This window comes from Heptranchias perlo, chromosome 15 (assembly GCF_035084215.1).
Source record: "Heptranchias perlo isolate sHepPer1 chromosome 15, sHepPer1.hap1, whole genome shotgun sequence".
Classification (NCBI taxonomy): Eukaryota; Metazoa; Chordata; class Chondrichthyes; order Hexanchiformes; family Hexanchidae; genus Heptranchias; species Heptranchias perlo.
The window spans coordinates 25,841,814-25,854,523 of NC_090339.1; the positions used below are offsets into that span (position 1 = coordinate 25,841,814).

Consider the following 12,710-nt stretch of genomic DNA (forward strand, 5'->3'; position numbering starts at 1 on the left):
TCATGGGATGTGGGCCAGCGAGGCCAGCATTTATTGCCCATCCCTAATTGCCCTTGAGAAGGTGGTGGTGAGCCGCCTTCTTCAACCGCTGCAGTCCGTGAGGTGAGGGTTCTTCCACAGTGCTGTTAGGGAGTTCCAGGATTTTGACCCAATGACGACGAAGAAACGGCGATATATTTCCAAGTCGGGATGGTGTGTGACTTAGAGGGGAACGTGCAGGTGGTGTTGTCCCCATGTGCCTGCTGCCCTTGTCCTTCTAGGTGGTAGAGTTCGCGGGTTTGGAAGGTGCTGTCGAAGAAGCCATGGTGAGTTACTATAGTGCATCCTGTGGATGGTACACACTGCAGCCACTGTGCGTCAGTGGTGAAGGGAGTGAATGTTTAGGGTGGTGGATGGGGTGCCAATCAAGCGGGCTGCTTTGTCCTGGATGGTGTCGAGCTTCTTAAGTGTTGTTGGAGCTGCACTTATCCAGGAAAGTGGAGAGTATTCCATCACACTCCTGACTTGTGCCTTGTAGATGGTGGAAAGGCTTTGGGGAGTCAGGAGGTGAGTCACTCGCTGCAGAATACCCAGCCTCTGACCTGCTCTTGTAGCCACAGTATTTATGTGGCTGGTCCAGTTAAGTTTCTGGTCAATGGTGACTCACAGGATGTTGATTGTGGGGGATTCGGCGATGGTAATGCTGTTGAATGTCAAGGGGAGGTGGTTAGACTCTCTCTTGTTGGAGAAGGTCATTGCCTGGCACTTATCTGGCGCGTATGTTACTTGCCACTTATGAGCCCAAGCCTGGATGTTGTCCAGGTCTTGCTGCATGCGGGCTCGGACTGCTTCATTTTCTGAGGGGTTGCGAATGGAACTGAACACTGTGCAATCATCAGTGAACATCCCCATTTCTGTCCTTATGATAGAGGGAAGGTCATTGATGAAGCAGCTGAAGATGGTTGGGCCTCGGACACTGCCCTGAGGAACTCCTGCAGCAATGTCCTGGGGCTGAGATGATTGGCCTCCAACAACCACTACCATCTTCCTTTGTGCTAGGTATGACTCCAGCCACTGGAGAGTTTTCCCCCTGATTCCCATTGACTTCAATTTTATGAGGGCTCCTTGGTGCCACACTCGGTCAAATGCTGCCTTGATGTCAAGGGCAGTCACTCTCACCTCACCTCTGGAATTCAGCTCTTTTGTCCACATTTGGACCAAGACTGTAATGAGGTCTGGAGCCGAGTGGTCCTGGTGGAACCCAAACTGAGCATACGTGAGCAAGTTATTGGTAAGTGCCACTTGATAGCACTGTCGACCACACCTTCCATCACTTTGCTGATGATTGAGAGTAGACTGATGGGGCGATAATTGGCCGGATTGGAATGGTCCTGCTTTTTGTGGACAGGACATACCTGGGCAAATTCCCACATTGTCGGGTAGATGCCAGTGTTGTAGCTGTACTGGAACAGTTTGTCTTCAGCACTACAGCCAGGATGTTGTCGGGAGTGTGCTGGGAATTCCACAGGCAGTACTGTGTAGTGTGCTGGAACTCTGTCTGGAGCACTATGTAGTGCGGTGATGGATGCCGTAATGAACCATTGGATCATTATTAAAGGAACTCATTTCTTTGTGGAAAATTATTAGTGTGAGGGTGCTGCGAAAGCTTTCTAATAAAATCAGGAGAGAACAGTAATGGCACACAGTTTCTGAGAGCAGAGCTTTTTTTTAAGTCAAAACCAGAATGAGTTGTACAAATAATATATTTAATTACAATAAAGCTAATTTATACAAAAAGGTCTTTTTGACTAAATGCTAAAGCGCTGGTATAAGGCAGTTCACATAATTTATGCTCTGTTATTTACAGTTTCTATTTACATGTTACATTTACTTACAGTTTATTAATCTTAATGTTTCAAATTTGACAGGCCCCATTTAAGGGATAGTTATTTATAAAACACGACTTAATTTACATCCTATATGAAGAGATTCTTTAATCCACAACAAGATATTGGACCCAATTCATACTTTGTTCAGCACGATCTGTTGTATCTTTATTCTGGCTTAAGCACTGGAAAATGAATCTGCAATAAGTGCAAGAGTCAGTGTGTGCCCCCTTCTGTTCATCCCCACAGGCAGATGTGACAGACAAGACTAAAGGTGGTCTGTTCTTTTAAAATTTCCTGTACAGGAGATTGATTGTTTATAAAACAACAATTTAGTTTCTTTAGAAAGTGTCCCTGTGCGTTTTGCTCTTCCACAAAACTCTTGCGCACCAGGAGAAGAGGATCGCGAGGCTTTGGAAAGCTGATCTGCCTCTCCCCAGAGGGTCAACACTTCCTTGTGTCCACACTGGTTGGGGAAGGAGAGATATCCACAGGCACTATTACTGGTTTTGAGCTTGTGCCAGAACAAAATGTGTCTTGCATTTTAAAATGCTGCTGCATGGTAAACGCCCGTAATGAACCCATGGAGCATTCCCAGTGCTGTGTTATTGGAGTTGTTAAGTTTAATTAGATTTTACATTTTCTTTGCAAAATGTCTATAAGTTCATGTTGGAAAAAAACCACACTGGAACGAATTGGAAATAGCTCCAATGGCGTCAGAGGTTCTTCCTGTGTTGATATGATATTGCCGTTCCCGAGAGTTCCAACACTGCAGTAAGCTGCATCAGGTTCAACAAAACTGTAGCTCCACTCACTATATTGTTACTGAGTTTTCCATGTCATAACCAGATGCCATATATTTGAAATGAGGCATGTCTTGAGTATTTGCCACCCTGGGGGGTTACTAGATGTATACATGAGTGTCTATCTCTGCTCTCTCTAGGAAGGCTGCTTCTATCCATAGGAACATAATGATGCCATGCCTTGCCCGAAATACCACAACTTCATGTATCACCTTAGGCCGGGATGGCTACTGTGATAGTCCTACCCCGATGGCCATGCATGCTGCTTCTAATATTTCCCATTAATATTTGCAGCTTTGAACTTCAGATCTCTGTGATGGATTTGAAACTGTTCATGACCCCATTGGTTCTGGGGAAGGTTTTGTTGAATCTCCCTTGAGTAGTGTAAACTATAGTCCTGCGAAAAGAGTTGGAGAGGAAGAAATAGATGACAGGATCAAGACAGCTGTTCAGAGTAGACAGGCACAGAACCAGTTCATTGGTTGTGTGCAGAAACTGCTTTGATTGGCAGCTGGAGATTACCTCCATCTGAGAGAGGACATAAGGGACTCGAACAATGTGATACGGCATGAAGCACACAATGTAGATGGCGAGGACGATGAAAGTCTTTATGATGGCTCTGGTGCTCACTTTCCTGATCTGTTGCTTTTTTTTCCCTTGGGAGATGTTGTAAAGTTTGATTGCAATCTTAGCATAGGACACCAGGAATAGCAAGGAGAGGATAAAAATAAATATGACGGCTGCCATGTTCATTACACCCGCTGTCACACTCTGATTCTTGTAGTGGAAGCATTTAGTCTCCTTTGACTTTAAGCTGCTCACCACAACAAAGGGTAACATGAACAGGAAAATGATCAGCCACACAGCCATAGATATGCCTGAACTCCATTTCACGCTGTGGATCCTGAACTTGCGGAGAGGCTTTGTGATCTTTAAATAGCGGTCCAGGCTGATCAGCCCTAGGAATACAATACTGGCATACATGTTGATGTAGAAAAATGCCCCAATGAACTTACAGAAGTAGCACTTAACCAGCCACTCGTACTGTCTGACATGGTAGGCGATCCTGAATGGAAGGCAGAGTAACAACATGAGGTCGGCGACAGCCAGGTGCTTCATGTAAACTGAAATAGATGTCGAGTTCCTCTGGTTGAAGAAAAACACCCACAAGGCCAATGAGTTACTCAGCAGCCCAATCACACAAATAATGGAGTAGAAAATAGGCAGAGCCGTGGAGAGGAAACCATCTTCAATGGTACAGTTAGTGTCCTTAGGTGTTGCACTGGAGTTCGTTGCTGGCTGGGAAACATTGGCATAGGGGAATGTCGAAGACGACAAATCAGCCATAGTTACAACCTAAATCATGAAAAGAAAGGAAATGTTAAGTTCTGACTTAGAAATTAAAACGTTCTATTACAATAACACCTAACTCCTTTGAGGTAGGCCTATTTCCGACACTCCAAGAGTGGGACGCTTATGAGGCAGGCTTTCCTGCGTAATTCTAGGTATGGTATCTAACCTTTATAGGACAGGATTATCTGTCACTCTGGGTAACAAGTTCCTAACCCTTGTAGGAATGGTCTATCTGTTTTCCAGCTATTAAACTGTCCTTTAAAAAGACTTTTTAAAGGGCTTCACTGTCAAGTCAAGGCTTTTTCAGGTAAAAGTGAACACAAGTAATAGCCACTAAGGAGTCTAAAATGGTAAAAAGGGGTTCACTCAAACAATTAAGAAACTCAATGTTTTAACTCAGCGGGGGGGTTATGTTTGTGCACTTTCAATTTAAGTGGAATATATTTAAAATCATGTAGGATGTCACATGGATAATAACCCCTCATCCCCATCAATAAAAACCCTAAAATGCCCTAACACAGTCTACTACCTGTACCAGATCTTGGAAATAATGATGGGATCAGTTGTTTTCATACAGAAAGTTCATGAATTCCACTCTCAGTTCCTGTTTCCCCCATTGTCTGCCACAGGACTTCCTGCTCAGGTGAACAATTGATGTTAACAAGCCTGTGACGGCCAGTAAACACTTCAAAGTCACTGTTCAAGCCTGTAAACTCTGTGTCAGTCAGGTACTTACACTATTACATTAGTTAGTTAGGCTGTGCAAAACACCAATAAAACCAGTGGTTTGGTGCAAAAAAATAGCTAAAATAAATACTAAAATTAGGAAAAACAAAAATAAAACCTAGAAAATGTACACCTAACCTCTGTGTGTAATTTCAACTGAATCCAATTATTATTTAGTATGTTAAAATCAATTGGACAAATTATGTTTATTAGCACTTCTCAAAGAAAGGAAACAAACATGTCTTCAAAGGGAAAGTTCCTGCCTGACCAAACTACTCAACGGTCTTTGAGTAAGTGAGAACCAAATTGCCTGTGGAAAGCCCTGTGGAGAGAAGTAAGATAAATCAGAAACCATACCCCCACACCATGTACTGCCTATACCCACTACACCGATGACACACTGTCGCTGCCTGTACCCACCACACTGATTAGACTTTTGCTGCACCATCACACATTACACAATATTGCTGCCTATACTGAACACAGTGATTACACTCTCATTGCTTGTACACACACTAATTTCACACTCTCTCAGTGTTTGTACACACACTAATTGCACACTCTCTCAGTGCTTGTTCACACACTAATTTCAGATTCATACTGCTCGTACACACTCTAATTTCACACTCATTGCTCGTACATACACTAATTTCACACTCACTGCGTGTACCACCATACTGATCACACGGCTGCTGCCTCTACCTACCACACAAAGTACACTTTTGCTGCCTGTACCTGCCACACCTTTTACACCCTTTCACCACCTGCACCACCACCTCAGCTTTGTACATTTGTGTGAGATCAGTTTCCACTAGCTTCAATGTTTTTCATAAACATTCAAAATACAACAAATAACCCTCACACCTACACACAAACATGATATGGGACTACCAAACTCTTCATATTCACCAAAATTCACAGAGCTTAATCTACAAAAGTTAAACACCACAAACGCCAGTGAAGGGGTATGTACATCAGTTGCTGTGTACACATCACTCCAAAGTTCCCAGTTGAGCAGAAACCCAATAATATTTTATCAAGTGTTGAGAAGCAAATGGTTTGTGTTCTGCCCTGAAATTGAAGAAATGAGTTATATTGTTTCAAAGCCTCTTACCTGCTCAGTACTGTTTCTTGATTCTGCCTCAGTGAAAGTGCTGCTAGGTCGCTGCTAGGTCGCTTTTATTTCTCTGTCAGTGGAAATTCCATTGAGAGAAGTACGTAGACTTTGTTCTGTATATCGGTGCATGGGTTTGCACTTTCTGACGTAGCCTATGCAGCTTGTCTTTCTGTCTTGGTGGTTTTAAGCATACGCCTACTTCCCTGACTCATTACATCAAAGAGAAAACTACAAGGAAAGCTTGTCAGAATCATACCAAACAAGAGCAGGCTGTCACTCGGGAGCCAGACAAGATCTGTGTTTTTGATACGAGCAATTTCAAATCTTTAACGTCCACACAAAATTTTGACAGAACAGTCTTGTTCAGATTATTTATGTGAGCAAGGTAGTTTACTGTAATTTAAATCTCAAAAATTGAGTGGAAGTTACCATGGGTCACCATGAGGTGACTTCTTCTTTCCCCTTTTAGTAACACATTTACTAAGTAACGTTTGGCCTGCCTTATGACGGCGGGCGAGATTAGTAACCACATTTGTGATGTTTCATTGTGACATTGTATATTCACTATAAAAAATGTTCCTAAATACGGACAAGCCTTTTTCCTGTGACATGTGATTATCATCAGTAATTAGAAAGTACCTTGGAAAGAGTTTTGTGCATTTTGCACCAAATAGAACTTACAAGGGGCCCTTTATTTTTTGAGACTTTCTGCATGTGTGTCTGTTCTTGGTTTAGTGCCAAGGAAAAGGAACATGTTTTTCTTCACGGATTAACTCTGTGTAACAGCTGTAAGCAGCGGGAACCATTCTTTTCACAATAAAAGCTCCAGAAGAAACCACCCCAGCGAGACTTAAGATTCCTGATTTTAAAATGTTTCCAATTATACTGATAGTTTAGGATTTCATTTTCAACAGCCATTACTTTACAATAGAATGAGGCTCCTTCCATCCCATCTGTATGCTATAATTGTATTGTGCTGTATATACCAGGATGCTATAATTGTATTGTGCTGTGTATACCAGGATGCTATAATTGTATTGTGCTGTGTATACCTAGCTGCAATAAGAACATAAGAAATAGGAGCAGGAGCAGGCCATACGGCCCCTCGAGCCTGCTCTGCCATTCAATCAGATCATGGCTGATCTTCGACCTCAACTCCACTTTCCTGCTCGATCCCCATATCCCTGGATTCCCCTCGAGTCCAAAAATCTATCTACCTCAGCCTTGAATTCAACAACTCAGTATCCACAGCCCCCTGGGGTAGAGATTCACGACCCTCTGAGTGAAGAAATTCCTCCACATCTCAGTCCTAAATGGCCGACCCCTTATCCTGAGACTGTGCCCTCTACTTCTAGACTCACCAGGCAGGGGAAACAAACTCTCAGCATCTACCCTGTCAAGCCCTCTCATTATGTTTCAGTGAGATCACCTCTCATTCTTCTAAACTCCAGAGAATATAGGCCCATTTTACTCAACCTCTCCTCACAAGACAACCCTCTCATCCCAGGAATTAATCTAGTGAACCTTCATGGCACTGCCTCCAAGGAAGACCAAGGTCCAAGGAGACCAAAACTGTATGCGGTACTCCAGGTGAGATCTCACTAAAGCCTTGTACAATTGTAGTAAGACTTCCTTACTCTTATATTCTAACCCCCTTGTAATAAAGGCCAACATGCCATTTGCTTTATTAATTGCTTGCTGCACCTGCATGCTAACTTTTTGTGTTTCTTGAACGAGGACACCCAAATCCCTCTGAACACTAACATTTAATAGTTTCTCACCATTTAAAAAATATTCTGTTTTTCTGTTATTCTTACCAAAGTGAATAACCTCACATTTCCCCACATTATACTCCATCTGCCATCTATTGCCCACTCACTTAACCTGTTTATATCCCTTTGCTGACTCTTTGTATCCTCTTCACAGCTTACTTTCCCACCTAGCTTTGTATCGTCAGCAAACTTGGATACATTACACTCGGTCCCTTCATCTAAGTCATTAATATAGATTATAAATAGCTGAGGCCCAAGCACCGATCCTTGCGGCACCCCACTAGTTACAGTCTGCCAACCTGAAAATGACCCTTTTATCCCTACTCTCTGTTTTCTGTCCATTAACCAATCCTCTATCCATGCTAATACGATACTCCCAACCCCATGAGCCTAGATTTACTGATGTCTCCCTCGATGTACTACTGGCTGCAGTGAGAACCAGGACGGAGGTAATTTATCCCAGTGATGGGAGGAAAAAGCTTGGTTCTGTCACCAAGAAGGTGTGGCTGGAGGTGGCAGAAGAGTTGAGCAGCAGCAGCACCAGGTCAGGAAAAGTGAGTACAGTTGCTGATTCACCCACATCTAGTGAAATGCACTCTCCCCCACCTCTCTCACTCTGTGTTGGAATGCCTACTCCATCACATCATTCCTCACACCCACTTAAGTTTCAGCATCAACTAACCTTCACTTTCTATGCATTTCCTCACCTCCCCATTTGTGCACCCACCGCTGCCACTCACCCCAATCCTGATGCAATGTGAGGTATCTGTCCGATAGTCACCCTCTGATGCATCTGTTTCATTGTCAGCCTCACTCAAGCAATGCATCGAACAGGTGAATACGTCACCTTCACTCACTCACAGATCTGCTTTTTCTCCCCTTGTAGGAGAAGAGAGTGCAAAACATTAGGGAGAGGAGCAGAACTGGAGGTGGCCCACCACATAGTGGAGGTAACAGATGTGGTGGAAGAGGCCATGGAAATAAGTCAGGCCGTCGCATGCCTATCCATCGGAAATGGAAAGATTGGCAACACACAGACAGCTGGTGACAGAACTTTAACATCTTTCACACGCATGATGAATTGATTTTTTCAATGATTGAACATAAAGATTGTCACTTTTCCAATGAATAATTAATATTGGTTTCTGTTGTCTTCCAGGGCCTTCATGCCTTCAACAACAATCAGCCAAAATGGAAGAAAGCGATTCCTCAGAGGAGCTCAATCCTTCTGAAGGTGCACCGTCACATGACATACAGCCATGCACCAGCGCAGCTACTGGCACTTCGGTGGGCCCTGTTAGCCAGATAGTTGGGTTATCATGTGGTGATTCACCACCATAAGTGAGCACGAGCAGACATTGGTGGCAGGGGCAGCTGTGGAGAGTCCATGTCGGGGGGCATGCTCCTCTCCAACCTCTGCTCAGCAGGACACAGATGGTGAACTCCGGGGGCCATCGTCAAGGATGAGAATGATAGAGGTAGAATGGCAACTTTGCGAGGTACTGGAAAACGTGCCATGCACACTCTCCACAATAGCGGAGAGGATGGAGGAGTCCAACTCCATCACTAGTGGATTGGTGGCGCAGGTAAGTGCAGGAATGTCTGCGACGGAGAGAATGCTATCCTCCATTGAGCTTCAAGCACGGCTCTCTAATAAGTCCATGCAGGCCATGACGATGGTCGTGCAGACTCTGGATGCCAACACGTCTGCCACCTTAAAAATGCGGCACATCTGTTCACCAGCCTGCTGGCCAGCAGAGTGGTGGGAGTGATGTTGCGTTGGCCCAGGAGAGGGATGATGGCGAAAGGGGACATAGAAGTGGAGACTCCACTCAAACTGCTCCCACGTCTCACCCATTGACCCCTCCTTAGCCAGTACCCGCAATGCTGCCTCCTCTCCCGATGGCTGAGTCTGCCCCTGCACAGGTGCAGGTGGAGCAGTCTTTGGCGGTCTCCAAAACCCAGAAGTCGTAGGCTGAGAACATCTCAGCAGCCAGGGCAGGGATCTGAGCAATCTCCCAATACTTCTACTGCAGCCACAGGGGATACACCACATAGAAGCGGTAGGAAGAGAAAAGCTAATCAATTATAATTCACCAAGGGTATGCACATGAGTGCTTGTCGAAATGTCATGTTAATTTATATTTTCTTTTTGGTTATGTCACATTAAATTTAATAATTATCACCACCACTGCCACGCCTTGGCCATTATTGAGTCCCTTTTGTGAATTCACTCTTCCATGTGCTTCATCACGAATGCCAGGACATTATGCCACCCATTGAGCGTGTGTGGTTGAAGGACTGTTTTGTGCAAATGGAAGGGGTTGGTGGTGCTGGTGGTGGTTGTTCCAGGCAGCCTGAGTATTTCAAAGTCTTCAATTTGCATATCTCATTATGAGAACCTGTTAGAGATGAGGGAATTCCCGACATCATGGGCACAATGTGCACCGCTGCTCTGGTGATGGGTTCTCCTCGTCCTCCTCCTCCTCCTCATCCTCTTCTTCAATGTTTCCGGCAGGCGAGGATGTTTCATGAGTGTATTCATGAAACATCTGTAACCCTCTTTTTTTTCATTCGTTCACGGGATGTGGGCGTCACTGACGAGGCCAGCATTTATTGCCCATCTCTAATTGCCCTTGAGAAGGTGGTGGTGAGCTGCCTTCTTGAACCGCTGCAGTCCGTGTGGTGAAGGTTCTCCCACAGTGCTAATAGGAAGGTAGTTCCAAGATTTTGACACAGTGACGATGAAGGAACGGTGATATATTTCCAAGTTGGGATGGTGTGTGACTTGGAGGGGAACGTGCAGGTGGTGTTGTTCCCATGTGCCTACTGCCCTTGTCCTTCTAGGTGGTAGAAGTTGTGGGTTTGGGAGGTGCTGTCGAAGAAGCCTTGGCGAGTTGCTGCAGTGCATCCTGTGGATGGTACACACTGCAGCCACGGTGCACCGGTGGTGAAGGGAGTGAATGTTGTGGGTAGTGGGTGGTGGGTGGGGTGCCAATCAAGCAGTCTGCTTTGTCCTGGATGGTGTTGAGCTTCTTGAGTGTTGTTGGAGCTGCACTCATCCAAGCAAGTGGAGAGTATTCCATCACACTCCTGACCTGTGCCTTGTAGATGATGGAAAGGCTTTGGGGAGTCAGGAGGGAGTCACTCACTGCAGAATACCCAGCCTCTGACCTGCTCTTCTAGCCACAGTATTTATGTGGCTGGTCCAATAAAGTTTCTGGTCAATGGTGACCCCCCAGGATGTTGATGGTGGGGGATTCGGCGATGGTAATACTGTTGAATGTTAAGGGGAGGTGGTTAGACTCTCTCTTGTTGGAGATGGTCATTGCCTGGCACTTGTGTGGCGCGAATGTTACTTGCCACTTATCAGCCCAATCCTGGATGTTGTCCAGGTCTTTCTGCATGCGGGCACGGACTGCGTCATTATCTGAGGGGTTGCAAATGGAACTGAACACTGTGCAATCATCAGCGAACATCCCCATTTCTGACCTTATGACAGAGAGAAGGTCATTGATGAAGCAGCTGAGGGACTCCTGCAGCAATGTCCTGGGGCTGAGATGATTGGCCTCCAACAACCACTACCATCTTCCTTTGTGCTAGGTATGACTCCAGCCACTGGAGAGATTTCTCCCTGATTCCCATTGACTTCAATTTTACGAGGGCCCCTTGGTGCCACACTCGGTCAAATGCTGTCTTGATGTCAAGGGCAGTCACTCTCACCTCACCTCTGGAATTCAGCTCTTTTGTCCATGTTTGGACCAAGGCTGTAATGAGGTCTGGAGCTGAGTGGTCCTGACGGAACCCAAACTGAGCATCGGTGAGCAGGTTATTGGTGAGTAAGTGCCGCTTGATAGCATTGTTGACAACACCTTCCATCACTTTGCTGATGATTGAGTGTAGACTGATGGGGCGGTAATTGGCCGGATTGGATTTGTCCTGCTTTTTGTGGACAGGACATACCTGGGCAATTTTCCACATTGTCGGGTAGATGCCAGTGTTGTAGCTGTACTGGAACAGCTTGGCTAGAGGCGCGGCTAGTTCTGGAGCACAAGTCTTCAGCACTACAGCCGGGATGTTGTCAGGGCCCATAGCCTTTGCTGCATCCAGTGCACTCAGCCGTTTCTTGATATCACGTGGAGTGAATCGAATTGGCTGAAGACTGGCTTCTGTGATGGTGGGGATATCGGGAGGAGGCCGAGATGGATCATCCACTCGGCACTTCTGGCTGAAGATGGTTGCAAACGCTTCAGCCTTGTCTTTTGCACTCACTTGCTGGACTCCGCCATCATTGAGGATGGGGTTGTTTACAGAGCCTCCTCCTCCCGTTAGTTGTTTAATTGTCCACCGCCATTCACGACTGGATGTGACAGGACTGCAGAGCTTTGATCTGATCCGTTGGTTGTGGAATCACTTAGCTCTGTCCATAGCATGTTGTTTCCGCTGTTTAGCATGTATGTAGTCCTGTGTTGTAGCTTCACCAGGTTGGCACCTCATTTTTAGGTATGCTTAGTGCTGCACTGGCATGCTCTTCTTCACTCCTCATTGAACCAGGATTGATCCCCTGGCTTGTTGGTAATGGTAGAGTGAGGACTATGCTGGGCCATGAGGTTTGTTGTGCAGGATGCAACACATGACAATTATTCTGCACACACTTGTTGGTAAGTACTGAAGAGTTCCCCCAGATCTATCCAGGCACCTGAAGTGCATCTTCAACACTACAATGGCTTGATGAATGACAGACCTGGTGGAGATGTGACTCTCGTTGTACCACAGCTGTACCTCGTTGGTGGGGATTCTTGCAGTTGTCATGAGCCATGTCTGCAGGGGGTATCCCTTGTCTCCAAGCAGCCAGCCCTTAAGTCTGTCTTCTATGTGGAAGAAGTCCAGGATGTTGGACTCACGCAAAATGAATGAATCATGGCAGCTGCCAGGGAATCTGGCTCACACCTGCAGAAATCTCTTCCGGTGGTCGCAAACCAGCTGTGCATTGGTGGGGTGATAGTCCTTTCGGTTGATGAACAGTTCTGGCTCATGTGGAGGTCCTCTGATTGTTACGTGTGTGCAATCAATT

The 12,710-nt window shown here is 45.5% G+C and overlaps 1 protein-coding gene across 1 annotated transcript; it reads right to left on the bottom strand.

Annotated features, from left to right (window-relative positions):
- Positions 1-1,749: 1,749 nt before the first annotated feature.
- Positions 1,750-5,996, bottom strand: LOC137332707 (probable G-protein coupled receptor 34). Its single transcript, XM_067996650.1, has 2 exons — positions 5,862-5,996; positions 1,750-4,024 (listed from the first exon to the last, which is right to left on the bottom strand). Exon 2 carries the CDS (start codon positions 4,013-4,015, stop codon positions 2,972-2,974), a length of 1,044 nt encoding a protein of 347 aa, XP_067852751.1. The 5' UTR covers positions 4,016-4,024; positions 5,862-5,996; the 3' UTR covers positions 1,750-2,971.
- Positions 5,997-12,710: the final 6,714 nt, after the last annotated feature.

Bases quoted from the DNA above. Each gene is read 5' to 3' on its own strand.
- LOC137332707 (XM_067996650.1), bottom strand. From the start codon at position 4,015: ATGGCTGATTTGTCGTCTTCGACATTCCCCTATGCCAATGTTTCCCAG.